The 27,834-nt window shown below is 51.7% G+C and overlaps 1 protein-coding gene across 6 annotated transcripts in view; it reads right to left on the reverse strand.

Moving 5' to 3' along the window:
- Nucleotides 1-1,213: 1,213 nt before the first annotated feature.
- LRSAM1 (leucine rich repeat and sterile alpha motif containing 1) overlaps nucleotides 1,214-27,834 on the reverse strand; it is a 61,795-nt gene continuing 35,174 nt past the window's right edge. For 5 of the 6 annotated variants that reach the window (XM_084650016.1, XM_084650015.1, XM_084650013.1 and 2 more), the window contains exons 7-25: nucleotides 27,032-27,116; nucleotides 24,989-25,110; nucleotides 24,487-24,577; nucleotides 22,687-22,817; nucleotides 20,365-20,394; nucleotides 18,894-19,016; nucleotides 18,224-18,363; nucleotides 16,655-16,699; nucleotides 13,970-14,040; nucleotides 12,571-12,670; nucleotides 11,490-11,577; nucleotides 10,890-10,964; nucleotides 9,086-9,166; nucleotides 5,709-5,804; nucleotides 4,919-5,017; nucleotides 3,790-3,921; nucleotides 3,196-3,277; nucleotides 2,716-2,852; nucleotides 1,214-1,824 (exon numbers count right to left, since the gene is read on the reverse strand). In XM_084650016.1, coding sequence (XP_084506142.1) covers nucleotides 1,699-1,824; nucleotides 2,716-2,852; nucleotides 3,196-3,277; nucleotides 3,790-3,921; nucleotides 4,919-5,017; nucleotides 5,709-5,804; nucleotides 9,086-9,166; nucleotides 10,890-10,964; nucleotides 11,490-11,577; nucleotides 12,571-12,670; nucleotides 13,970-14,040; nucleotides 16,655-16,699; nucleotides 18,224-18,363; nucleotides 18,894-19,016; nucleotides 20,365-20,394; nucleotides 22,687-22,817; nucleotides 24,487-24,577; nucleotides 24,989-25,110; nucleotides 27,032-27,116 — 1,854 coding nt within the window. In that variant the 3' untranslated portion in view covers nucleotides 1,214-1,698. The remainder of the gene's footprint in view (nucleotides 1,825-2,715; nucleotides 2,853-3,195; nucleotides 3,278-3,789; nucleotides 3,922-4,918; nucleotides 5,018-5,708; nucleotides 5,805-9,085; nucleotides 9,167-10,889; nucleotides 10,965-11,489; nucleotides 11,578-12,570; nucleotides 12,671-13,969; nucleotides 14,041-16,654; nucleotides 16,700-18,223; nucleotides 18,364-18,893; nucleotides 19,017-20,364; nucleotides 20,395-22,686; nucleotides 22,818-24,486; nucleotides 24,578-24,988; nucleotides 25,111-27,031; nucleotides 27,117-27,834) is intronic. The other variant, XM_084650018.1, reaches the window with a different exon arrangement.

Consider the following 27,834-nt stretch of genomic DNA (forward strand, 5'->3'; position numbering starts at 1 on the left):
TACGCCGTGGCCTTCCCCCCCGACAAGCTCTGCCCACCACTGGTCTCTGGGAGGGAGGTGAGCCAACACCACCGGCTCTGAGAAGCTGGGCCTCGCTGATGCAGACAGATGAGGATAGCCAGTGAGATCCCAGAAGTCCCATTGCCACTGGCGACCCAGGGCAGGCTTTGAACCTCAGCCCCTGGAGGTAAAAGGCCAGTGCACAACACTGAGTCACCCTTCAACTGCCCTCTCACTTCTCGAGAGAAACGTGAGTAAATAGCCACCAGCACAAACTAGCTGCACTCAGGGGACAAGACAGGCTGGTTAAGCTTGTAGGTCAAGGTCTAGAGAGTGGGGACTTACTGAAACAGTTACTTATTAATTAAAATGGAGAAGCAATTAACCAAATGCCCTGCGCCCAATGCAAAGCAGCCAACAGCTACATGAAGAACATCACTCTCCCCCCCCGCATGGCTAGCTCCAGCCCATAGCTTTGGCAAGAGTGCCCTGCTCTCCTGCGCCGCTGGCTTGGGGCAGCAGTAGTGCCCTGAGGAAATCAGAGCCTTAGCTCAAGAGACGCACAGCTATTGTCAGCCAAGACCCCGCAGGGCTGGACAAATGGCCCCAGCAGACTGCCTGTGAGCCCCATCCTGCAGGGTCAGCTGCGAGTTCTCCGGTCACATCACTGATGGATGCCACTTGGTTTGTCCCTCCCCAAACCCGGTGACAGGAGTGGGCCTTCCCGGACCACGCGTGACTTGCGCTATCAGCCTGCAGTCCAAGATGCCAAGACTGGAGCAGCCACTGACATCCAGAACCAGCCCCCTCTATGTCTAGCTAGCAGATCCAACCTGACAAAGAGCTCCTTGCCAGCAGACCCATGGGCACTCCCCCTGCAACGGGAGCTGGGTTAAAGAGTGTGTGTGTGTGGGGGGGAGTAATCATGGTTCTCCCAGCATGGTCAGCTGCTAAGGGTCAGATCTCTCTGGTGCATGGTGCAGGCCGGTGAGGGCTTGGAGCAGTCTGGGTGTGAGGGCCTGGCAGGGTTCCCAGAGAATCACACGCTTGCTGCCAAATGCTTGTCCTTTCCCAGCAACAGCACCCCATGGAGTAGCTCTGGTCTCCCAGGTGCCCAGGTCCATGCTGAAAGGGAGCTACTCAGAGCACAAAAGGAAGCTACTGACTGAGCCAGTCTCCTCTGGCTCAGAGGAAACAGTGTAGTGAGATCACGTTGATGAAGGCAAATAAATATATTAGACAGGCGGGGGATGGGCTTCAGCCCCCCCAGGCGACTTGGGAGCACACAGACAGAGAGGGCCATGCAAAGGCAAGGGAGGCAGAAATCCACCGACACTCAGGGGGACTTGAGACAACCCATGAGTCCCTCAGCAGAGTCCGTTTCCATCTGCATAGCACAGGGGGCGATTGCAGGGGTTACTGTGGGGGGAAGAGGGGTGTTGCTAGACATGCCTACAGGATCGTACGAGAACATTCAACCCCAGAGTTACGCGCCCAGGACATGAGGGGACTGCACATTCCAGTCCCCCCCAAAGCAGCCTCCCAGGCTCTGAGCCAGTGCAAAGTGTACACATCACAGTGGGAGGGGCGGTTGATACACTGTGGCATGGGGATGAGCAGATTTGACACCGACCCAGACCTCTGAGGAGCCTTGGGCAGTGAGCCTGCAGCCCCAAGCGCTCAGCAGCTGCTCCTGGGCTAGCTGCTGCGAAAGATGCGGATGCGCTGCACGATGTCTGTGCGGCAGAGGGGGCAGGTGCGCAGGGCCTCGCAGCACGTCCGGCAGCAGCACACGTGGCCACAGTTCAGGAAGATCATCTGGGCCTGCAGGAAGGAGGCAGAGCAGAGATGAGGTTATACTGCTCCCGCCCAGTCCACCGCACAGCAGAAAGACTGGCACACACAGTCACCTGCTAGGCCTCGCAGCACCCTCCAGGTAGAAGAGCAGTATCATTCCCCTTTTACAGAGGGGAAACTGAGGCACAGAGCGGGGCTGTGAATTGCCCAAGCTCACCCATTGAGTCCGTGGCAGAGCTGGGACTAGAATCCAGGTGTCCTGATCTTTGGTCCCTTCCTCTAAGCACTGCACGTTCCTATTGAAGTAGATCCAGTGTCGGGCCCAGCTTTCACTCTCCTATGTTCCTGAATACACTGAGCAAAGCAGGGCTTCCAAAGCAGAGAGCTCAGGCATCGCCACTCTGGAGAGCTGGGGTTGGACAGAGCCAGTCTGCGGGGATCAGAGCTGTTAGCAACCCCTGCCTGACCCTGAATCTTGCTCTGCCCCATTTTCAGGGATAAACCCAGGTGAAAACTCAAATCTCTCCCCCACCCACCAGGCGACTGATCCTACTCCCCGTCTCCTGCTTGTGAGCACCGCTTGGATGGAAGCCAAGGCGAGCAGGGCCAGCATCTCCACTCACTGCTCTTCTCGGCATTCTGCTTGGCAGCCCAGGGCTGTGCTCACAGACGTGATGAGGACACACTGGGCTCCTGGCAAGTGCCGAGGATCAGAAGTAGCTCCCTACATCAGCCAGCTGTTGAGGCGGGAGGTGGGTGTCGTGACAGACTCCATAAAGGGAGAGATGAGAGGGCCCTGCCCCAGGCTAGGAGGCTGATCCCAGCCAGTAGGTCAGCCTTTGGGAGCTCCCTGCTGTACACTGCTGCCCAGCTGTGGCATTCCAGTCAACAGTCCCTTCCCCGGCTCCAGGATCTCACCTCCTGCTCCATGCAGACCACGCACTCAGACTTCCTCTCGTCCAGCTCCAGCTGGGGCGCAGAAGGGAGGATTTCTTCAGGGGGGGTGCTCGGCTCTGGGGCTGCAGGGCCCTTGGTCTCAGTGCTCGTCAGCAGCTCTGCAGTCAGCAGGAGAAAGCATGAGTGTCAGCACTAGCCTCCTCTTAACACCAGCCCCCACGCCAAGCAGCACAGCACAGAGCCCTGCCATCTGACTGGTGGGAGGTTGCAGCACTCCCTTCTCTAAACAACCGGCTCTGCAGCTCCTCCCTGGCCTGCCTCTTCTCTGGCTCCCACTCAGCCCTGCACATCTCCCCCTCCCCTCTTGGGCTGTCCAGTGCCTGCACAGAGCTGCAGACCTTCAGCCCAGAGGGCTAGGAGGCTGCTCTGGGCTGAAGGGGACCAGGACTCTTATAGAACACCGACATCCAGCAATGAGGCAGAGGAATAAGTTGGTGGTACCTGGGATTGTTTTAGCCACAGCCAGGATCTCCTGGGCTCGCCTGAGGATCGCACGCTGCAGGCCAGTTTCTGTTATTCCAATCTGCAGCACAAGGAGAAGCCAGTTAGCTCTGAGAGGCCAGGGCTGAGAACAGGATACAAGGCCTGGGCAAAGCTCATTGGCTTCATGCCGCAAAGCCTTGGGAAGCAGGTGATGCCATCCTGTGTCTCCACTAGGCCCTGGAGCCAGAACCAAAGCATTTCTTGGCATGGGACAGCAAAAGGCCTGGAGAGCACTCAGGAGAGGATGAAGGTACCAAGCCAGCTGTACAGATTCCTTCCCAGGAGACGTTGCAGGGAGTGGCTTCTGAGCAGCAGCTGCCATTTGGTAAGGCTCCCTGTGTCGGGGAACAGGCTCTTTAAAAGCACCCAGCTGGATCTGGCTCATGGGGCTGCATGAGGCACTCCATCCAGTCCCCTGTCCCCACTCCCCCGCCCCCACAGCAGTACACAGGGCTTCCCCAGGCTGCTCAGACCCAGGGCCATGGCAGGATCAGCTCCTGGAGTGCAGGGCAGAGGCAGGGAGTGGCATTGCAGGGGCATTTGCCATCGTACCTTTGCCAGGTCGCTGAGGGTCATGGTGCTGAGCATTTCCAGTGACAGCCGATGATGGGCAAAGATTGGTACGTACTGTTCAGCTGACAGCTCAATTAGCAGGTTTATCAGCTGCCTCTCCAAGCCCTCCTCCTGCAAAAGACAAGGCAAGTCCCAGCCATCCCCCAGCCAGGAAGTGTGCAGGGTTCAGCCCCGGGTCAGGATCAGACCCCGTTCCAAAGCCATGTCAGAGGAACAGGCACTGCTCCCAAACCGGCTCTCTAGGCTGAACCCCTGCTCTAGGCAGTAGCTGGTTAGAAGCCTTCCTCACAGGTATGGCTGCTCCCCAAGAGATGCTGCATCCCTGGAAGCACCCAATGCATCTGAGCAGCGTTTGCACCTTTCTAGTTTACCTGCCACAACCCAAATGTTCCATTTCTGGAAGAATAAAACCAAGGGTTTGACAGTTCCCATTCTGGCAGGTACCTGCCCTCCCAAAGTTCTTTACAAACACCAGTTGATATGCAAGCCAACAGGGATCGTTCAGCTATTGCTGAAATCAGCCACCTCTGCACCACTCCAGCAGTTACGTAACAGTACATGACACAGGGCAAAAGTTATGGGCAGGAAGTGAAAAGACTCCTGCATTCAACTGCAATTGCAGGGGGATTTGGGGAAGCTGAATGCAGCTGCCTGAGTTGGAGTTTGGCTAAGACCAAAAGTCCTATTCTTAAAATGGCTATCAGTGTAATCATCACCAGGAGCTAAAAATTCAGGGTGAGGCCCATACCTCTGGCAGCCCAGCACCCTCCAATGCCATGCTGAGCTACTGGCTCACTGCAGGCTCAAAGGGAAGAGCATCTCCTCCTGACAGCTGCACTGGGATTTCTGTGGAGATGCTGAGCAGCCATAACCCTGCGCAGGGCAGGGAGGTCTAGCAATGCACCGCACAAGGGGATCAGAGGGGAGCAGATCTGGCAGCGTTTCAGCCTCTGTGGTGACATTGCTAATGGAACTGCTCTCCAACCCTAGCTCCAGCTGAGCACATGGGCAGGGCAATGGAAAGTGCTCGTTACCGGCTTAGATTTGGGGCAGCGCCTAGTACCATGGCCCCAGCACTACTGCACTCCCAGCAATACCCCCCAGTGACCTGGAGTTTCAGTGAGAGAGGTTTCTGGTTCAGCAGGCGCTGATACTGGATCAGCCAGTAGTTCTCCTGCTTCGTTTCACTTTTTGCCTCCATCTCGAGCTGCAAGAAAAAGAAGGTGAATTAGAATTCGGGCTTTAGGGGAGTTTGAATTACAGACTCAAAGGGGAAGCCAACAGCACCGTCAGCATGGAGCAAGCTCAGATACACCGATGGTAGCTCACATTGCCATGGAGAGCCAGGGCTGGGCACAGTCAGACCTTAACGGCCTCCTGGGGCTGACTCTGCTTTGATTCCCACATCCCTCCTCTTGCTCACCCCCAGGATTCTCCATCTCCCTCTGTCCCCACCCTCCAGGCACCCTTGTCCCATGCGCTGGGACCAAACTGCTAAGGGGCTGCCAGTGGCTATGGCTCAAGAAGATGAAGCACATCGGCAGACCATGCATACTGCATAGGGTCTCTGCATCTTGCTCCCCTCCTTCCCTACCTCTCCCCTTGAAACAACCATTGCAATGGTTGCCATTGCTCTGGCAAGGATGGAGGATGCATGCTGACCTCTGCCAAACAGTACCCACACTGGTCCAAGGACACTACGATCCTGATCCAAAGCCCTCCAAAGTCACTGGCAAGGCTCCCATTGACACTAACGGGCCCTACGAGCACAGAATATCACATCCCTCATCTCAGTCCCCTTTTCTCCCCATGGCCAAGAGCACCCATGGTCACCCCCCACATGGCACTGCCTACTGCTCCTGATCTACGCAGAGTCATTAACAAGTCCCACCACATACCAGGATTTGTTGCAGTTCCTCTTCCCTTTGCTTCTTCTCCTTGAGCAGCTGTTGCAGCATGTAGCTCAGGGCTTGGCGTTGCTCTGTGATCATCTCCTGCAACAGAAGCAGAGGCAGCCCTGTCTCCAGACCACATGGAGGCTATGGCAGGGGTGCAGCTGCAGAGCGTTGTCCCTCAGTCACACCCTACAGCCTCCAATGGGCAGAGCATTTATTTTGCTCAAATACTCAACCCAAGTTTTTGAGCCGTGTCCAACTGAACCTCAGCAAAGTTGAGCAGACGCCCAATCCTGCTCTCAGGGAGATTTCTGCTGGGGCCCAGGGGTCGCTGCCATGTGCATTAGACCCAGTAATGGCAGTTCCCCTGTTCTCAACGTAACACCCTGAACTTGTCCATTACCCCAGTCCCGCCACACGCTGTGCAGAGTGACCAGACTCACTGAGGCAGCCCTCTGCCCATAACCCACTCGCACACTCCAGCTGGAGACTCTGCCTCGATCTATAGAATAGGAACATCCGTATTCCCCTTCCTTATCTGCAACAAGGCCACGGAGGCTGAGCTCTGCAAGCCTGCAGGTACCCAGGTGGGTGGGGATGGGCCTAGGCAACAGCATCTCCATGGCCTTGGAGATGGGTGGACTCCTTGAGATCTCATGAGTATCAGATAGAATCAGGCCCCATGGCAGGGTGCTTGTTTGGTTCGATGGAGCTGTATGTCATGGGGCTTGGATTTGATCTTCATTCTGTTGTATGCTGCCCTGAGCTTGTGGCTGTGGGGAAGGGAAGGATGCTGTGGAGGTGCAGTCATCATTGTAAACCATTGTCATCAAGGACAGTGATGACAGTGGAACAGCTGGAATACCCCTTGGACATTCCAAATCACAGCGCCTCTCGCTGGCCACGAGAGGGATGCAGCTGCAGAGGTTTATCCCACATAGCTCTTTGTTAGTGTGGAGGAACGTAGAGTATGGTGAAACCAACAGAACACTGGAGCTGGACATTTTAGATGGCTGGGACCAAGGTGCCAGCAACGTTATTTGGAGTCAACCCCCCAAAAGAGGCCCGGGCAGCAGAGAGAAGCTCTCATCGAGCATAGCCTTGACAGGGCTCAGACACATTGCTGGCGGAAATTTCCTTTGACAGGAACAGTGGGTTCTGATCTCTGCTTTTGCGTAACTCTTGAGGGGGTTATGTCTCAGCAGAGGATTTAATGACAAGAGCCTCCTAACTTTGAGTGGTGCAGCAGGAGACTGTGAAATACCCGTTGACTTCCTCTCTGTCCCAAAGGGAGGTACTAGGCATGGGACACCAGCCACACAACCCCTCTGTCTTGTGCTGATCTCATTTGGAGAAGACATTTCCCTCAATACAGAACTGTTGTGTTCACGTTTGTTTGTAATTGTTGATTTCTTTCATTTCCACAGAGACACAGATCCAGGATTCTGTGAGCAAGAAAGGGCTGGTTTGGAGCACAGAACAGATCAGCTTCCCTGAAGGTCATAAGACAACTACCCTGGAGAAAGCCACCTGGAAAGCTCTGCTAGAAACATACCTCTGTGAGCAATCTGCTCCCATCCCCCCCAGGCTGTCCCACTCTAAGTGGCTTGACTCTCTCCCCATTTTCTCAGGACAGGGTAAGTAATATTTCTGGAGGCTTTAGCCATTGATGCACGGCTCAGAAGCAGCCGCTTAGTTCTCACATGGCGAATCCAGCCTGGTGCTCCTCTCCCCACATGGCCAGCTCTCCTTGGCCAGTTATTCAGGCCTTCTCTTAGGTTCCCCACAGCCCCTAGGTATGCCCAGTGCACCCACTTCACGGAGGCCCAAGTTCAAGCTGCTACCAGGGGAGAACATTCACACGCAGTACCGATTCAGGGGGTTTAGCCCCTTGGAGCACGTGTGGCTGGAGTGCAACCACAGAGCTCTCCAGTGTTTCTCTCAAACTACCCTGGCTGGTTGTGGCCTGCACAGGCTGTAGCTCGCAGCAGCTGGAAGGGTGCTCAGGCCAGTCACTGTATGATGGGACCTGGCATCTCTGCAGGCAGCACTTTGGTACTAAAGAAGGTGGCAGCTGCAGTCTGCTCCACTTGATGCACATCTAGTGCAACAGTTGGGCTTCAGGTGCGTTCCTGCTGCACCCCATTTTGGGCATTGATCCTGTATTAAGGGTTCAAGACAATGCATGAGACTACTGTGCTATGGGCTTGTTTATAACCACGCTGGCTAATGGGTTACCGGGGGAATGCGGCTCAGTTCTAGTTTCTAAGCGGTCGGTGCTAAGAGTAGCTGACAGATTAGGGTCAAGACACAGTCTCTGACACTTTAACACCATCCCTGGTACTGCCATAGTTTGCCTACACTCCAGCCCCGTCTCATTCACTTGACCACAGGACTTCCCACTCTTTCTCCTTGTAGCCGCTGCTTTGCAACTTGCTGCGCCATGATCCTTGGGCTGTGTATCAGGGTGCACAGAGACATGCCCAGCTCTTAACAATCTACTCTGAGCTATTTGGCAGCCTTCCGGAAGAGAGGGAATTGCGACTGGCTTGCTTCCCCAGGTATAATGAGCATGGAGGGTTCCCTGCCACCAGAGGTCAGTTACTGGAGTGTTTTATGACTAAAAGCATTTACAGTCACACTTGCTGACTAGGTGGCAATTGAATCTCATGCTTCAGGGTGCCAACTGATCAGTTCCGGGGTCAGGAAGGAACTCCCAACACCACCCCACCACTTACAGTATTACATGGCTGCTGAGTGTACTAAGCAAACTATATTCCTTTGACACATCAGCTACTGGCTACAGATACCAGACTTACTGGACCAGGGACCTGAACTGGCAAATCCTATGGGATAATTCACATAGGAAGACAATTCCTGCAAAGGCATATGAAAGAAAACTAAAGCTAAGCTGCTTTAACCCAACTTGAGCTCCCTCTACAGCTGGACGAAAACTCCTCTTGAGATAGAAGGCTGGCTGGGCAGAGGGGATGCTGTCATGGCCTTGGAGACATGGCTTAGAAAGGAGGACGAGGGAGGTGTGGGTCATTTTTGGCAGATACTTAAACAAATTAAAATTAAAACAAAACAATGCAAGAAAACATGAGATGCTTGGCAGATGTGTGCTAGGAGAAGCTCCTTCCCTGCCCAATGAGCCTGCTTGTGCCAAGTTTTCAAACTGAAAATTACTCAAGATCTTCAGGAGCAGCAGCAATGTTTGCAGAAAGCAGCAGGAGAGGGGGAATTTGGGGAACATCCCCTTCTGACTAAGCATGAAACTGCCTAGAAACTGCAAAGAGCACAGGAAGTGAGCAGATCTTTTGAGACCCCCAGAGTGAAGGTAGAGGGTAGAAGAGGGGCAGCCCCAGAGCCCTACATACCTGCAGTGTCTCTGTGTCCAGTTCTTGCCTCTTTAACTCCAGCTGTGTCAGCTGCAATAACTCTGTTTCTATTAACTTAATCTAAACAGAAGATGAAACAGTTTTTTACTGACATTTGAAATGACTTTTATTTAGCTGCTTTAGCGCTGGCAAAACTGCACAGCTGCCCTCGGGGAGACAGGGGGCTGGGCTGTGGTTTGGAAAGCCTGTTGTCTGCCTTCATTCTGTCAATTCTCCAGGGCCAAGTAAACAACCCACAAGCTAACTTGCACTGCCTGCATGACTGCGCTGCCAGCTGCTCGTGCTTAGTCTCTTGCCTGATGCTAACTAGCTGTGTTCCGCCCCCCAACAACAGAAGGCATTTTATGTGCCTGTCTCTAAGCACCTTCTAGCCTATGGCCTGGAAGTGCTTTGCAGTCAGTTGGTTCATTCAAGCCTCCCAGCCAGCCTGGAAAGTAAGGACACATTAACTCTGTGTTAATGCAGCTCCTTAGATTGTAAGCTCCGTAGGTGTTTGTACAGTGCACACAACACTTGGCTTCTAGGTGCTACTACAATACAAATAACAGATACTACTGATGGGGAAACTGAGGCACAGAAAGGCAAAGTGACTTGTCCACAATCCCACAACAAATAAGTAGCAAAGCCAAGAACAGATCCCAGATAGCCCATAGCCCAGGCTTGTACTTGAACCATTATTTTATCTGCTGCTATACGTCCCATGACCATTCAGGAAGAACACCCTTGGCATGCAGCTGACTGCTCCGGAGGCATCCTAACACTCCATTAGGTGCACAGCATGCCAATGGAATGCAGGGGAAGTGGAGGCCCAGGAGCGAAGCGTTTAATAGAGAGGTGCCCAGCAGTGAGACCTGAAGGCCAGACATGTCCCCAAGACACCCTAGGACTGTAGACCAAAGATAAGCAAACTGACCATCCGCAAGGTTCTTGTTGCTGGTGAACTCCAGCAACGGAACCTTGCACGGAAGGTACAAGTTCAAGCAAAAAGCACATTTGTGTGATCTGATCACTGACAAGGTCCATATATATGTGCAAGCAGCCTGTGGGCTTCCCACAAGTTGCAAAGACTGGCCCTGTTTAGCTCATTATAACAAAGCAAAGCCATTCAACTTCTCCCCACCTCCTACACGAGCTCCTTTCCTAGGGTCAGATGGGGGAAAGCCTGGAGCACTCCGCTGAGAAACTGGCCAGATCCTTTCTGTCATTTAACCAGAGGGGCATCCCGGTGCCGTGCTCCCCAGAACTGTCTCCACTACCCACCCCCAGTAACATGCTTCATCTTTAACAAAATGGAGATCAAACAGCAGGTTGGCAACAGAAACAAATAATAATGAGCTCATGCTGCAATGTACAAGTCTAATGGTCTGGATGGAGATGCAATGGATTCTTATGGAGACAGCAGCCCCGCTCACTATGCAGCCTGTCACATGGCAGAGGCCTGGCTCTCTCTGGCTCATCCCTAGAAGCCAGTGCAGGATTGCTCTCTATAACCCATTCTCACGTGCTTTGGCCAGTCAAGTTTCAGATGACTCAAGTAATGGGGATTCCAGCATTTCCCTTGGATCTATTAGGCCTCACTGCCACTCCTCCATGGTGGAGAGAAGTATTGTTAAATCAAATCTGACACTTTGTGTTACACAGCCCTACAGAAACAGAAGGGTGCTTGGTTTTCCTCAGACCCTGCGCTGCATACGCAGCACGACAACTTTCCTTGCAGTGGTCTCACCACTCAGATGAACAAGCTGAATCTTTTGTTGCTTCTGTTCTGCCAGCGCCAACTCACCTGGTTCCTGATCTGCCGGTGCAAGAGATCCTTCTTCACCTGAAGGGCTTCAAAGGCCGCTTTCTGCATTTCACTCTACGAAACATTACATTCTGCTTAGCCCAGGAACGATGCCCAATCATGGGGATGCAAACACACAGGCAACCCTCACTACGCTGAAATGATCTGATTTACAAACACTTCCCTGGTGCTCACCCTTGCAGAATCTGGGTGCCTTCTCACAATCCCAAGAAGTAAAACACAATTGCCCCATTTTACAGATGGTAAACTGAGGCACAAAGAAATTAAGGCCAAACATTTTCTGATGAAGTGAGCTGTAGCTCACGAAAGCTTATGCTCAAATAAATTGGTTAGTCTCTAAGGTGCCAAAAGTACTCCTTTTCTTTTTGCGAATACAGACTAACACAGCTGCTACTCTGAAACAAGTAATTACATAGCTTCCCTTTAGCCACTGCAGCCAATTATCCAGATCGCCAGAAATTTCTGCACCCAACTAACTAGTTTTAACAAGGCTTTAGAATAGCCAATGTGCTTGTCATGCCAGCTCTGTTCCCCACCCCCATTACAACATGCACTTAGCTTCCCTGATCACAAGCCTACCTCCCGCAGGATCTGACTAGTGGCCTTGCTCTGATCTAGCTGTTGCCAAGCCAGGATTTGTTGGAACTTCTGATCCATCTCTGCCAGGCTGCAAGAGATACATCACCAGGGGATTATTACAGGGTCTCAGACTGCAATGCAAATAAGAGGACAAGCTGGCCATGGAAATGAACCCAGAGAAATCCAGGAATGGGGACTTCCTAAAACATGAGAGTTTATTACTGAGCATGGACAGCCAGAGCTCTCACACTGTGACATTAACCTGCTCTTGGCAGGTGTGTAAACTCTTTCCCACCAACCAACCCTGGCCGATAAATGAAACAAAAACAGATGCACAACTTACTGGTGCACCTGCTGTGAGTGACTCAGTGTCCATGCCCGACAGCTCATAAAACATCACAGTGTGGGGATCATATTCCCTGGATGTAAAGCGTGGCCTCTGCTCCAAGAGAGGACTTTGTATAAATAGTCCCATGAAGTGCATTGCCTCAGTGATTGCAGAGGAAATGGTCTCAGATCTCAAGTACAAAGATGTCCCAGTGGGCCATTTGTCCTGTCACTTTCAGAGCAAAACTGTGCTGTAAGTGTAATTGATTGAAGATCAATGAGAAAACTATTCTGGCTGCTTTCAAGGGACAAGAACCAACATTCTGATTCTTTTCCTCTCCCCAAAGCGCCCCATGGATTCCAGGTAGCGTGGAGGACCCCAAAGAGCAGTGTGCGACTGCATGGCAGTGAAAGTGACGACTCAAAAATGAAATGACTGGTTTCATTTCACCCTCCAAACCAAGTGAAATGTAAGAAATAAAATAAATCATGTTTACTCTGTTCTTTCAGTTCTTACTAATCCAGAGCATTTGTAACACTCGTATTACTTGTGTTTAAACATAAGAGCTCTATCTTGGTGGCCCTTTTGTTCTTCAATCTTTAGTGCTGTTTGCTGTTAAATAGCTGTCATGCTCTACTCCAGAAATGGCTGCAGAGATCCCTATGTGTGTGATCAGAATTGTGCTGGGGCCCTTTGGTGTGAAAGGGGTTCTATAACAACATTGCTACCAGTCACACTGCTCTCTCAAGATACCTGGAGCAGGCCTGGTTGACAAGGTCTTGCCGGCGAGATTCAGAGGTCATGTGGATGAGCTTGTTCTTGTAGCTCTCAGCCAGCATTTGTTGCATGGCAGCTGGGAGACACAAAGAGGAGCCGTTAGTGCTAGAAGCAGGTTAACTCTGTGTCCAGCATCATTTCTGCTCCCCACTCAGCTACAAGAACTTGCTAATATTGGGGTCCCCCCACCAATTTTCATTCCATCCCTGTTTCCATGTAAAGCTGTTCAGACAGGAAAGCTAGCCAGCTGCACCCTCCCAATGGGCAACCACTTATCAGGGCTCGATGAGAGGCCTGCCAGGAGCGTGCCCTGCGGAGTCTGCTCTGCACAGACAACATGCTCTCAGCCTCTGCAGGGCACCACCCCAGTTTCAGCTCCCTAGCGGCTGCTTGCAGGATCAGAGTCACTAACTAGTGGTCTCACTGGGCTGCAAGTCTGATCTCCCCACTGCAGCCTGGGGCCTCCACGCAACTGCTGAAGAGAAATAGAGAGATGGGTGAAAACTTTGCCATCCCACTAAGGCAGGTTTAAGTCACTGCTTCGAGGGTTGAAATATCCACAAATAGGGGCTGACGCAGGAGACTGACTCTGAGAGCGCTTCGGCACAGATGTCTCTGTCACAGCAGTGCACGCGCTTGCTCCTGCATACGCACATTTTAATCCCAGCAGCAAATGCCAACAGCATACGTGAGACGTGTGTCTCTATGTGACGAGCGCACACACTAGGCTGCTTTCCACACCTTAAAGTCAGTTTCTTCCCCCCCCATACAGCAAAGGTGGCTCAGCGGAATCCAGCCAGCACCCCCATGTCCCGCCCCCACAGGGCACAGCATTTACCCGTGGCAGGCAGGCAGGTCTGAGTGCTGCCTTGTTCTCCCGGCTGGTTGCCAGTTATAGCTGGTTTGAAAGTACGAAGTGCTGTGTGTGTGCTGGGGATTGATCCCTTGCCAGATCTCTCACTGCTCTGGCTATGGCAGTGACCAGAGGGATGTGTCTCCCTTGGGATTAGTGGTGCAGTGCAGGAGGATAATGGATCAGCTGCCATCCAGGGACCAAGTGCTAGCTACACGCCTGCTCACACCACTGTTTCAGGCAAGCTATAGCAGTAAGAGTCATGTGTAGCCAGGAGGATATGGCCCTCCCTGCCTTCTCTCTCCCGATCCCGCAGAGAATACGGCCCTCACAGCCCTCCCCCCAATGATACAGCCCTCTCAGCCCCCTCCATCCCCCAGAGAATATGGCCCTCACAGCCCCAACCCGATTCCCCAGAGGATATGGCCCTCACAGCCCCCCTCCACTCCCCAGAGGATATGGACCTCTCAGCCCCCCTCCACTCCCCAGATGACTACCACAGCCCCCTTCCCTTGGACTTACAGGCCACTTCCCTTCTGTGTAGCTGCTCCGTCTCCTCCTGCGTTATTGCCATCAGTTGGTCCATCCTTATTCTAGGAAAGAAGCAGAGCCACATTTCACCCTTGCCAGCCAGCCACGCCCTCTCCACCCTCCTCAAAGCTGCACCCTAGACTTGAATGGCTGAGTGATTCCATCTGTTCACTTATCCGTGTGAGCGAGAGATGCCAGGAGGAGGCCTGCAGAGGCTCAGGAATCTTCAGCTGCAGGCAGGACGCTGCCTGTCCATTGGGGAGGGTGCGTACGCTGCTCACAGTAGGGCCGAACCAGAGGGCATTGCCAGTGGGCTGTCTGCCCTTGGGAAAACCCAAGGGAGTAAGAAATAGGTGAAACAAAATACTTCTATAAAACCTCTATTCCTCTCCCTAAATCGTGAGCCCCTCCTTTTGCTTCCTGTTCTCTGGGGTCCCCCCATATACACACCCCCAGCCTCTAGATTGCCAAGGACTCTATATCTCTGCCTTGCTACGCACATCAATGGCACTGCATAAACAAGGATGGTGGTGATCGATGGCCCCAAAGTGCTCAACCCAACAGCGCGGCACCTTCCCGGAAACCCTCTGCCCTACAACAGCCAGCAGATGTACCTGGGTCATAGAATCATAGAATATCAGGGTTGGAAGGAACCTCAGGAGGTCATCTAGTCCAACCCCCTGCTCAAAAGCAGGACCCATCCCCAATTAAATCATCCCAGCCAGGGCTTTGTCAAGCCTGACCTTAAAAACTTCTAAGGAAGGAGATTCCACCACCTCCCTAGGCAACGCATTCCAGTGTTTCACCACCCTCCTAGTGAAAAAGTTTTTCTTAATACCCAACCTAAACCTCCCCCACTGCAACTTGAGATCATTACTCCTTGTCCTGTCCTCTTCCACCACTGAGAATAGTCTAGAACCATCCTCTCTGGAACTACCTCTCAGGTAGTTGAAAGCAGCTATCAAATCCCCCCTCTTTCTTCTCTTCTGCAGACTAAACAATCCCAGTTCCCTCAGCCTCTCCTCATAACTCATGTGTTCCAGACCCCTAATCATTTTTGTTGCCCTTCGCTGGATTCTCTCCAATTTATCCACATCCTTCTTGTAGTGTGGGGCCCAAAACTGGACACCGTACTCCAGATGAGGCCTCACCAATGTCGAATAGAGGGGGACGATCACGTCCCTCAATCTGCTCGCTATGCCCCTACTTATACATCCCAAAATGCCATTGGCCTTCTTGGCAACAAGGGCACACTGCTGACTCATATCCAGCTTCTCGTCCACTGTCACCTCTAGGTCCTTTTCCGCAGAACTGCTGCCTAGCCATTCGGTCCCTAGTCTGTAGCTGTGCATTGGGTTCTTCTGTCCTAAGTGCAGGACCCTGCACTTATCCTTATTGAACCTCATCAGATTTCTTTTGGCCCAATCCACCAATTTGTCTAGGTCCCTCTGTATCCTATCCCTGCCCTCCAGCATATCTACCACTCCTCCCAGTTTAGTATCATCCGCAAATTTGCTGAGAGTGCAATCTACACCATCCTCCAGATCATTTATGAAGATATTGAACAAAACCGGCCCCAGGACCGACCCCTGGGGCACTCCACTTGACACCGGCTGCCAACTAGACATGGAGCCATTGATTACTACCCGTTGAGCCCGACAATCTAGCCAGCTTTCTACCCACCTTATAGTGCATTCATCCAGCCCATACTTCCTTAACTTGCTGGGAAGAATACTGTGGGAGACCATATCAAAAGCTTTGCTAAAGTCAAGAAACAATACATCCACTGCTTTCCCTTCATCCACAGAACCAGTAATCTCATCATAGAAGGCGATTAGATTAGTCAGGCATGACCTTCCCTTGGTGAATCCATGCTGACTGTTCCTGATCACTTTCTTCTCATGTAAGTGCTTCAGGACTGATTCTTTGAGGACCTGCTCCATTTTTCCGGGGACTGAAGTGAGGCTCACTGGCCTGTAGTTCCCAGGATCCTCCTTCTTCCCTTTTTTAAAGATGGGCACTACATTAGCCTTTTTCCAGTCATGCGGGACTTCCCCTGTTCGCCAGGAGTCCTCTGAAGGGAGACGCCTCTGACCCACATTTTAGGGCTTCAGGAGATTGCATGGACCTCCTCTTTGTGGAGGAGAGGAGAGGTCAATTTTCCCATTGGAATCAGACTGTATCAGACTGGGGCCATCTAGCTTGGTGTCAGGTCTCTGACAGCACCCAAAGCACATGCTTCAGAGGGAGATGTAAGGAATCTTGCAGCAGGCAGACAAGGGATAATCTGCCCTCACATTACGTCTCATCCTGATCCCAAAGAGTGAGACACTGTTTCCTCACCCTTCCCATACTGTTAGCTGTAACAACCGTGGGTATTCTGGTTATCCTCAGCAACGTTCACAGCCTGGTTAGACCCTGAACTTTCTGCTGAGCCTGCCAATTATTGCCAACTGTGGATCTGGTTCTTGTGGTGTGGATTCCTGCTTCATCAGGAACCAGGCCGAGGCCCAGCAAACTCATTGTACACAGGCCACCTAATGGCTGCCAGATGCAAACAACTTTCCATCCCTGCTGACCTGAGCTGGATTCAGATGTGAATCTAGAGGTGAATGAGTCCATTTCTCCACCCCAGCCGCTCACCCTTGCCCAGAGGAGCCTAGGCAGGGCACTTACCTCTCGTTCTCCAGGGATTTCAAAAGTTCTGAACTTTGTTTCTGCCTAGAAAAATAAAGCAGAAGGTTTTTACTGCAGAGTAGGGCACCCTTTTCCCCAGGGAGTGGAGTCGTCCCTGAGCAAGCCACATGCCGCTACCACCAGCCCACTGGCTTGGCCACTGTCCCTGCCTCTGTGCTGGTGGAGCTGTCAGCTGCAGCCAGGGTGCAGTTCTGCTATGTGGGGGCAGGAGCTATGTGAGCTCCCCCGCTACTCCTCAGGGCACAGGCATGGAAAAGGCAAGGGGTGGGGGACACTGCCTCTGGTAGATCTTCCCATCCTCGCCCCTCCGGGGGAGCCACTGGGAGGCTAATCCCATGACTGGGGGAGTGGGAGTGGAGCAGGATTCCTTCCTTGTACCTATTTTCCCAGGGCTTGGGCTAGGCGCTAGCCAGAGAATTTACCCCTTGGAGCATGGAAGAGCTTGGCAGCCTTCCTTGCTGTTGGCAGCCTCATCATATAACTCCATACACACTAGCTGGTGTTCCCCTCTCCTGCAAAGCAAGAGGACACACAGTTCCTGGGGTACAGTGCCTCTGCAACATTTCCCTCCCCGCAGCATCTGGGCTCAGCTCAGCACCAATCCATCTGCAGCACTGTGCCGAGCAGACTCAGGCCAGGTAGTGGGAGCTGGGACACCCAGAATGCAGCAGCTTCCACCGTGGCCCAAACTCTTCTGTTCACAGTTATCTGAACCAGGAATTCTGGGTTGAAAGTTTAGGTTTGTCCCCCATGGGCTAAACATATGTGATCATGCCGCCCTCCAGTGGCCAGCCCCAGTGATAACAGCGGCCTGTGGCTGATTCGCACCTAATGGATTTCACAGAGTTCAGACTTGGGCAACAGGACTATTGTAGTCATTCAGTCAGACCTCCAAAAACTTTGCTAAAGCCAGAGAAGAAGCAGAGACTAGCAGGGCTGTGAAATGAACCAAAGCTCAGGTCCCTGTCCGGTGTCTTAAGCCCAAGGCCAGCTCTCTGGGTACAAGGCCCAGAGACACTGTGTAACTGTTTCAGAGTAACAGCCGTGTTAGTCTGTATTCGCAAAAAGAAAAGGAGTACTTGTGGCACCTTAGAGACTAACCAATTTATCTGAGCATAAGCTTACGTGAGCTACAGCTCACTTCATCGGATGCATACTGTGGAAAGTGTAGAAGATCTTTCTCCACACTAGGGGCTTATACCTGTACAAAGTAGGACATCTTGGATGTATGGACAAGGCCTTAGGCATGTTGACTAGTTTTACCCATAGTCTGTACCAGGAAGACTGTGGGATAGAATGTGCCTGCAAACAAGGATTCGCAGCATGGAGGGTTTCCCTTGGGGTTGTTCTCCAGCCTCGTCCCTGCCCTGCCACAGGGATTCACCCTCACTGCTCAGTCATTTCTGCGCTGCTTGGGGAGTTTGACTATGGAAAAACCTCAGAGAAATGGACAGGTCACGAGCAGCAGGTCAGCATAAAATGGGACACAGAAAAATAAACGCGCAGAGGGGCAGAGCTGACTGCAAGGTGTCCAGGGAGGAGGCCAACCTCTGATTCTCCTTCAGCAGCTTCTGGATTCGGCTGGCAATGCCCTGCTCCATTTGCTTCAGCTGCTCCAGCAGCTTCAGGTGCTCTCCTTCCAGGTTGCGCTGATGCTTTGTCAGACCTTTCTCCAGCCTCACCTGCTCCTGTGGCAAGGGGAAAAGGGAAACTAGCAGAAGAGAGAAGTGACAACTCTGCTGGGCTGTGCCCACAGCCCATGAGAATTGCTGAGGATGGTGTTTTATTACAAGGAGCTGAAAGGTTCCAAGAGGGTGGATAGGGAGCCTATCCAGAGCTTACACCGACACTGACAGAACCACATGAAAGCCAGAGACACTAGAGAGAGCAGAGACATGCTAGGCCACCCCTAGGCCAGTGTGAGGGGTCAGTGCAGGACTGTCCCTGCAATCCCTGAAAGGCCCTCTGGAAAGTCAAAAGGAGAGGAGAAACTGGGAATAAAAATAACAGAGAGCTGAGAGAACCCTGTCAGTGCTACCTCTGGGGGGCCCCTCTGCATGGGTGGGGCCCACACGTCGATACATGAAATGCCTGTTCTGAAAGGGAGCAGGTGGGAAATGGTCAAGTCTGTCCAGAGCTGGACAGATGGACAGCCCTGATCAAATGCAAACTTCAGCCACAGGCTGGGTGCCAGAGCCTCAGTCCCCAGCTGATGTACCTTTTTCACAGTCTGCAGAATCTCCTCCTTCTGATTGCTGCTCTGCTGAAGAAGCTGAGCATGCTCCCTCTGCCCCATGTCCAGGCGACGCTCGAACTCCAGCTTCTCCAGCATCTTCTCTTCCTGGCAGAGGAGCGAGAAGCAGAGTGAGGTTTGGGATCGGCAGCCTGCAGGCTATTCCCCTGTTCAAACCAAGACCCAGGCTGATAAAAACAGTATCAGGGAAATGAGATCCCAATTGTACGTCCTGGCTAAACCAGGCAGGGAGCTAGAGTGCTTAACTAGAAAAATCCGGTGATTCCTATACAGAAATCCAAACAGCATCAAGAGGAAACTGCTGTTCCAGCTGCCATGCTACTAACATTTCAGCATGGTCAGAAAGTCAGTTCACACTCTGTGAGCTCACCCTCTCTCCCAGTCCCACAACACGCTGTAGGGAAGAGAGAGCTGCAGCAAGTACTGTTAGCCTGGCCAGTGAAATCCCTAGAAGCTCCAGAATGACAGCTGAGAAGGCCGTCAGCAATAGAGTCAGCCAGTCAGAAAGTCTGAGCTGAGGGAGAGGGAACTGGGTGACACACAGAGTGAGTGACTAACAGAGGTCGGCAGTGCTGATGCAGAACATTCATGGACAGGCAGAGGTTAGAGAAAGGGGCAGGAAATAAAGTGAGATTTCAGAGGAAAAAATGCAGCCAGTCAACGCATCAGGGGAAAGCATCCCAGAGCCAGAGGCTCAATGAGAGGTGGAAGCCAGAGGCGCAGTAATGTCAGTCCTGGGGTGACAACTGACAGCAAATCAGCACTCTGGCTGCAGAAAAGATCACGGACATTTTAGCCGCATGTGCAAAGGAGTGGTGCAGCAACAAGGGCTCTCACTATGGATGCAGGTCTGGCTTGCAGGTGCATTGGTAGAGCTATATGGTAGGAGGAAGGGGGTCAGGAACAGCAGCTGCTGTGGGGCAGTATTGAGGTACCTCAGCAGAATGGGGCCCAGGACTGCAGTAGCAGGGGGCTACAGGTCAGGACGCGGGTGCTCTGGCACAGCTGTGTGTGGATACGTTTACACACTGTGTCTGGATCTAGCTAGGCACTAAAACTCCTGAAGCTTAGAGAGTAGAAAAGAAGTGAAGAAAGTGTCTGGAGGGCTCCAGACAGCATAAGCACTAGAAGCAGCCCTGCTTCTTCCACATGGAGATGGACACAAGCTTAACCTGAACTGGGACTTCTCACGCAAAAATATGCCACGGCTGCCAAAACAAACTGATTTGAAAGGAAAACAACTAATGGGTGTCAGGCAATTCCTGCCTTCAGAGCCAGATGTGGAGTGTGTGTTCAGATGCCTCTCTCACTCAGAGAGCGGGGGGTTGCAGAGCTCCAGGTTTCAAGGCATTCAGTGCTAGTTTGCTCAACTACACAGAAAGAAAAGCGAGCACACTCAGCCCCAGAAAAGGCCGCTGCAGGAACTCTTCCTTACCTTCCTCTTCTCATAATCCAAGAATTTGTTCTGAAAAGTAAATGTAATAGTTAGGAGAGAGGTATTTAATCAGGGGAACCACATTCTGTAGGTAATGTTAGACCACTCCATTCCCTCTTCCTCAACTGAGCTATGTTTCCACTACCACTTACATCGGTATAACTTATGTCACTCAGGGATGTGAATACTCTCCACACGAGTGACATAAGTTACACCGACGTAAGCACCGGTATGGACAGCCCTATGTCGGCAGGAGAGTTTCTCCCACCAACACAGCTACCACCACTTGTTGGAGGTGGCTTAATTATAGAGCGGCTACCCTGGAGATTTTACAGCGGCGCCACTGTAAGCTCTCTACTGTCAACATGGCCTAAGGCCTGGTCTACACTTAAGTTAGGCTGACATAGCTACAGTGTTTCACACTTGTGAGCTCTGTAGCTACACCGACCTAACCCCTGGGGTAGATGCAGCTAGGTTGATGGCAGAATGCTTCTGTCCACCTAGCTACTGCCGTTCAGGGGTGTGGATTACCCACAGAGACAGAAAACCCTTCTGTCACTGTCAGAGGAAGCAGCATAGCTACGGCACCATAATTGTGCTGCTGTAGTGCAGACATAGCCTGACAATCTGTTAAAGGGACAGCAAGATTAAAGAGGAAGTGGTTCGACACACAGTTGCTGTTCTGAGAGCACGCTGCCCCTGCCCAGGCACACTTGGGAGAAGCACCTGTCCCAGCCAGGTGCCACTGAGATTCAGAACCTGGTGGAAAGGAGTATGCTCTGGGGCCACTGAAGATTCAGGGCCAAGTCTGTAGGAGGTGCCTCAGTTCCCCCCACCAGTCCCCGGGGCCAGATTCTCTTCTCACACTGGTGTAAATCAGGAGTAACTCCATGTCTGTGAAAGGAGCTACACTTCGTGCAAAGAAGGAAATTCAGACCCCGAGTCACAGAAGAGCCCAACTCCACAGAAGAGGTGGGCAAGGGCTGTGAACATGCAGAGCTCCTCATCTATAAACCAGGGATAACGAGGCTCACCCCCCTTTGTAAAGAGCCTGGCAACCTAAGAATGCAGATATACCATAGAGAAGCTTAGCATTATTGTTACCTTTGTACAACTTGCAGCTTAGCAGCCAGCTTGTCACTTTCGGGTTCTCATGCCCTAGGACAAGGCTGCAATGTCGGGATTGTAGTGCCGTTGAAGGAAAACCGAATACACACAAATCTCTTCATTTATTATGAAAAAATAAATGAATATGAGGGTTTTACAGCTACCTACTTTCAAGCAGTAATTTCCCAGCTAAGCTCCCAGAGGGAACCTGTAACTGAAAAGGTATCTAGCCCTACCCAAATAGCTAAAGCTGGTCCAATGAAAAAGCTCTTCTACACACAGCCCTGTACAGGGCTGACCTTGCATGCCCCATACTATATCTAGAAATATGGGTCCTCAGTTTACAGTACCATGGCCCATCTAAAGCCAATGCCAATTAGCTACCATGGAAGGGTTTGAAATGTGAGAGACAGAAGCTGATGGGCCAGGTTCTGCTCTCATGTAAATCTGTTGACCACAAGCAGTAATTCTGCATTTACGTGGTGGTAAACTGGGCCTAATTAGGCATGTTGCCCCCCAAATGAGAAGCAAGCAGTGGGGCATGCTGGTTTGCGCACAATAACCCAAGTGAGGAAAGAGTTCAAATAAAACACAGTATGGCTTATGGGAGAAGGATTCTCAACAGATTCTCCCAGCACACTTGCCACATGGCATCAGTAGCTAAGCAGTATCAAACTGAGACCTACAAGGGCTGACTCCACACTTCCTGGGTGGAGCTGAAGGACTTCTCATTCTAAAGCCTGACCTTCGAACAGGAAAGTCGCCTATATGGCACCTTAATTGATGCCCCTTGGAGAAAACTCAGAATTCCCTAATATTGCAATGCCGGGCACACACCACATTACACTCTGTGCGTCCCTCTAGCTATCCTGCCTCCTTGCTTTCAAGATGCTGACCTAAAATGAAATTAGTGCAGGAAAATACTAACATGAACATGTGCTTTTTGCAACTGGCTTCCAGGGCGCTTTGTACACCTTGAGCAGCAGGGCCATGGTAATTGAGCTGTGTGCCAGGGCATCAGGGCTCCGCCATCGACTCACTCCATGACCCGAGTGACTCTGTTTAGCCAATGGATGTAAGGATGATGCTTCCATATCTCCCGTGGTGAGAGATCCTGACGGTTAGTGAACTAAGGGCATGGAAATCTGCAGATGGAAGGTGTTGCAGAAGTGCAAAGTGCTGGTATTCCGCTCTGTATGTGGCTGAGATCCTCACCTGCCACTCGCTCTCTTCCTCCATGTATTTATGCACACGCCTGTTGACACCATCCACTGATGTTTCTCCTCCATCACTTTCCAGGACTGGAAGCAGATACTGGGAGGGAGGGCAGTATTTGATTCCAGACTCTAGGCAAAGCACACAGAGCCACCCAGTTACAACAACACATAGAATCATAGAATATCAGGGTTGGAAGGGACCCCAGAAGGTCATCTAGTCCAACCCCCTGCTCAAAGCAGGACCAATTCCCAGTTACATCATCCCAGCCAGGGCTTTGTCAAGCCTGACCTTAAAAACCTCTAAGGAAGGAGATTCTACCACATGGGTCGGGGCTGGCCTAGGGAGACTCTGCTTCCAACCACAGTCTCTCACTCCCCACCCTCTTAAAGTGCCTGAAGGAGCTCGTTGATCCCTGAAGCCAGCTAGGAGCTGGCAATGGCAGGCTCTGAAGGGAGTGATGTGACTTTGTTCTCACCTAGGAAGATGGTGGCTGTGATGAATGGTCTCAAACACTGGGATGGGAGGAGCATTAGTGTCCCCTTCACCTTAGGGACAAACAAGGCTACTCTGCGTCACCAGACCCACTTTGACTGGACTGCATGGGGATCAGCTGAGGGGGAGATTGCCCCCAGTCGGAATTACAGTAACGTTACAGTTCTGACTCTCACCCTGATCGCTCTTATCGCGGGGAGTTCAGCTGAAAGTCTGACTGGGCACTTCCATCTGGCACCCCCCATATTGGCTATATAGCTTACACACACAAGCAGCGCTTCCGCCCTGGCCCTCTTCTCATCGAGCAGGCTTAAGGGTTTGTGTTTTAATACAGTCCCTTGTTCTTCTCCCAGGGCCTCCAAGCCCTTTGTGAAATAAGCCTGACATCCTCTCGTGGGGAAGAGAAGTCACATTGTCCCAATTTTATGGATGAGAAACAGAAGACGTAGAGACTGTGGCTTGTCCACAGTCACGCAGAGTCAGTAATGCAGCCTAGAATGGCTCTCCAGACTCCCTGCACCTTGATTTCTCCTGGGTTCAGGATAGACCACTACAGTGTCCTCGGGCAGGTGTAAAAAAGCAAAAAGGTTTTATCGGGCTGTCGCCCCCTTCGGGCAAGGCAATACCTGCAGTCACCTGCTTCTGCAACTGCAGGTAAGTCATCAGTAGCAAATCAAAACAGTCCTGAATTGGGCGCACTTTCCCCCAGAAAGGCTCTGGCAGCCAGCTGTCTCTCAAGCCGTCTGCAGCCCCAGCCAGGCACCTCTCAGAATGAGAGCTGGAAGCCTGTTCTCCGTCCCAGTCATCCCTCACTGAGCTGTGCTGTTCCCCTGGTAACCTTCCCTCCAAGACTGATGCCTATTGCAGGTGGAGTGGAGCAGGGCTGACTGAGCTCACAGCAGCTCATTAACCCTTTCCTGGTCAGTGTGGGGTCCACGTTCGCCATCACACTCCCACTCCTATACTTTAACCACAAGACCAATCTTGCCCCTTTCAGAAATTGGTCAGCAATTTCAAGAAGCCAGTAAGAAGTCAATACCCATCCCGTAGCTCATACTCTGGATGTCTGCCAGCTACGGCTTACATGCTGTCTAACGTATCTGCCACATGAGCAAAATGCCAATCAAGAGCTCCCAGAGGTACCAGGTACAGCCCATGAAGTACCAAACCCCTTTGGAACATCACACCTTCACAGACACATTCCTGGAACTCAGGGCAGGACCTGACTGGCATTTAGCCCCAGGTACGCTGTGCAGCAGACCCTTGACCTTTCACCCCCATCCACAGGCTGCTCCCCTTGCTTACCTTTGCACAGGAACTGCTGGATAGACTCTGTGCCAGCATTGCAAACATCATATGGCGGGTATGTCATGGACGAAGCATCCAGCGTCAGAGTCTCCAAAACAAAAAGCACACAGAGCTCCAGCTTTCATTCACAATCTAACAACCCAGACAGAGTCCCGCTGGCTCAAAGCCAGGGGGTCAAAGCAGCAGAAAAGGAGGGTTTCACCCTGGAGATTGAACTGCCGTACTTTCACTGCACCCCACTATAACTGAATGGCAGAATGTTTCTGCACTAGCAGGCATCACCCGCAGCCACCGTGATCTCACATTTCCTGCGCTTAGAGGATGCCATTCTGTTGAGAAAAATGGCATCATCCGCACAGGTAGGGAGTGTTCCAGCTCGGCTGCAACTGTGTTTGTCACCAGGGACAAGTAACAGAGTCACCTCACTGCCTCGGGGCCCCTTGCAGTTGCCTGGGTTGCGGGGGCCTAACACTGCCACATGTGCGCAGGGGCTGCGTACCTCCAGTGTGCGGATGTGCGCCAGCGCCTGGGGCAATTCCCGCAGCAGGTTCTCACTGACATCAAGGGTTCGCAAGCTGCGCAGGTCACCCAGGGTAGCAGGCAGCTCCTTCAGCTTATTACCTAGGGAGAAAAGGTCCGCCCCCCATTACCTGGGGAGAAAAGGTCCACCCCCCAAATTAGTCCACCCCCCAAACTGATCCTTCAGAGAATTCATTCCTCTGAATTGCAAATCCCTCAGCTGCCAGCTAGCTTGGTATTTTCAGTACATTGACTTGAGATTATACTAGTCTGTGCATAAAAATCACTTTGTCCCTACATTATGTACCATACATGAGGGGATCTCAAAACTTGGTGCAGGCTCAGCACATTTTAACACAGAGGCCATTGTAGACTCCGCCCTCATAGTCAAGATCGCTCGACAACTGTGCCACATAACATCCCTGGGGTCACTACAGCAGTTGCTTCCCTGGGAAGGTAACAGTGGGACACAGCCAGCTGGAAGCCAACACCATGTGACCAGCCAGCCCCTTACAAAAGATATTGGGAGGATGGTTAATGGCCTAAGAGGCTGACTAGTTAGCTACAACCCAGAACCCAAATGTACCAGGTTAAGGACTCAGTGGATTGAGTGCAAGGGGCTTCACAGAGGGGCAGGGCTTGACCCCTAAGCAGAGGGAAGGGACTTCAGGCTTAAGTGGCTGCATGGAAGGAACAAAAGTGAAAGTGGGAGTAAAACCCACAAAGAGAATTCAGAAGGCAGGAGGGAAGAAGAGGGGAGCTGGAGGAAGGGGTGGAGCTGGTCAGGGCCTGGGAGGTGAGGAGGAGAATAGGGCACGGGAGGGAAGTGGAAGCCAATTGAGGAATTCCAAGAGTGTATCTTGATTCTATACATAGTGTCAGAGACAGGTTTCCTGAGAGCTTTCTATATTTATAGACCTTCATTTCTCTTGTTGCCAGGAACTAGGCTCACAGCACAGAGTCTAGCTCTTCCCACCCCCCACCACACCACACCAAAAACATTGTCACAACTAAACCAAAAAGGGGAGTATTTCAATAGCCTACAGCAGATCTGCCAATCCTACTGCTTCCTGGCCCTTTCTACCAGCCTAGCAGAAAACTGAACTGACCTAGTGCCTGGTTCGGGGCAGGGGGATTTCACAGGAGATCAAGAAGCAAGAGGTATGTCAACATGTTTGAGAAACAACCCCAGCACTCAAATATTTAAGAGTCATCTTCTGTTTGCGTGACTTCTCCTGTCATGTCAATCACCTGTATTCATGCGCTCCCAAAATATAGCACTTAGTAGAGAAGAGTTTTGTGTCTGAATTTACACAAAGGGAATTTCCACACAAAAACTTTGTTAGCAAACGGTTGTGTGTCAGTGGGCTTTGTACATAAGTAACAAGCACACAAAATCGAGGAAATGACCGGTTAAGGTGATAAATAGCACATGTGATCTACATCCCCCCCATCCCTGAGAGATCACTAGTACCCCACCCAGCATACACAGCATTCCCATTCCCCTGCCCTCCAGTCCTCTTCCTCCGGTCTAGCACCGCTGGCATCTGCAGAGGCAAAGTCACCAGGCAGAAAGAGGTTACTTTCATTCTCTGACTGTATTTCCCTCCACAGATGCAGGATCCCTGCTCTCCTCCCCTCTATGTTTGGGAGATTCAAGGAATGTGTAATCTAAGCCAGGGTGCCCAAAGTGCAGCCAGAGGGCGAAACACAGACTGGGGAGCTCTAAAATGCTCTCGCCCTAGAACCGCTGGTCTGAGCAGGCGCGGGGCCATTGCTTGTCACTGCTCTCACCCTAGAACTGCCAGTCTGAGCAGGCGCGGGGCCATTGTTTGTTATTGCCGGAGAGCTTGAACTAGCAACGGTTTCTGGTCATCTAACAAGGAAGATACAAGGGCAAGCAAGAGCCACAGGTGTGAGAGTTCAATATGGTTTTAAAATACGTAAATTACATGCAAATTAGGAGTTGGGAAATTGTTACTGCTGCTCTTCTGGTGGCCAGCCTTAGAAAAGTTTGCCATACCTTTCACATTGAGGGTCTGGAGCTGGGCGAGGTCCCCTATAGACCGTGGAAGAACTTTTAAGAGATTCCTTTCAAAGTTTAGGACCTAGGATGTTAAGAGAGAGAAGATATTCAGGCGATTCATTCCGTAAGCCTCGGAACCTCTGCTTGCTTATGTTCTGTCAGGGTGCCCATGAGCTCAATGGGTTTAGGAACTGCTGTTCGGGTAACAAAGCTCTTGGAAAGAGCCATTGGCCAGTCACTCAGGGAGACTTGGGATTCTGCAGCTGACCAGAAGACATGAGCACAGTTTTGGCCTAGCTGGGAAGAGCTGTTTTTGGAAGCTCCCACTGAGTCACTTTAAGAGGATTTGTCAATTTACTGTCCCTAAGGCCATGTCTAGGCGGACAGCATTGCAGTGGCGCAGTTGTATCGATATAGCTGCACTGCTGCAGCGCACCTGGTGAAGACATTTTATGCCGATGGGAGAGATTTCTCCTGTTGGCATAATAAAACCACCCCCACGAGCATCATAAGCTATATTGGTGAGAGAAGCTCTCCCGCTGACATAGTGCTGTGCATACAAACGCTTATGTTGGTGTAACTTATGTTACTCGGAGATGTGTGGAATATTCACACTGCGGAGCAACATAAATTTTGCAGACACAGGCTGTAGTGTAGACATGGCCTAAGGGTCTCGCTTTGCTAGTATTCAGGTTTCAGAGTAACAGTCGTGTTAGTCTGTATTTGCAAAAAGAAAAGGAGTACTTGTGGCACCTTAGAGGCTACCCAATTTATTTGAGCATGAGCTTTCGTGAGCTGTA

Source organism: Lepidochelys olivacea, assembly GCF_965140295.1.
Source record: "Lepidochelys olivacea isolate rLepOli2 genome assembly, chromosome: 16".
Classification (NCBI taxonomy): domain Eukaryota; kingdom Metazoa; phylum Chordata; order Testudines; family Cheloniidae; genus Lepidochelys; species Lepidochelys olivacea.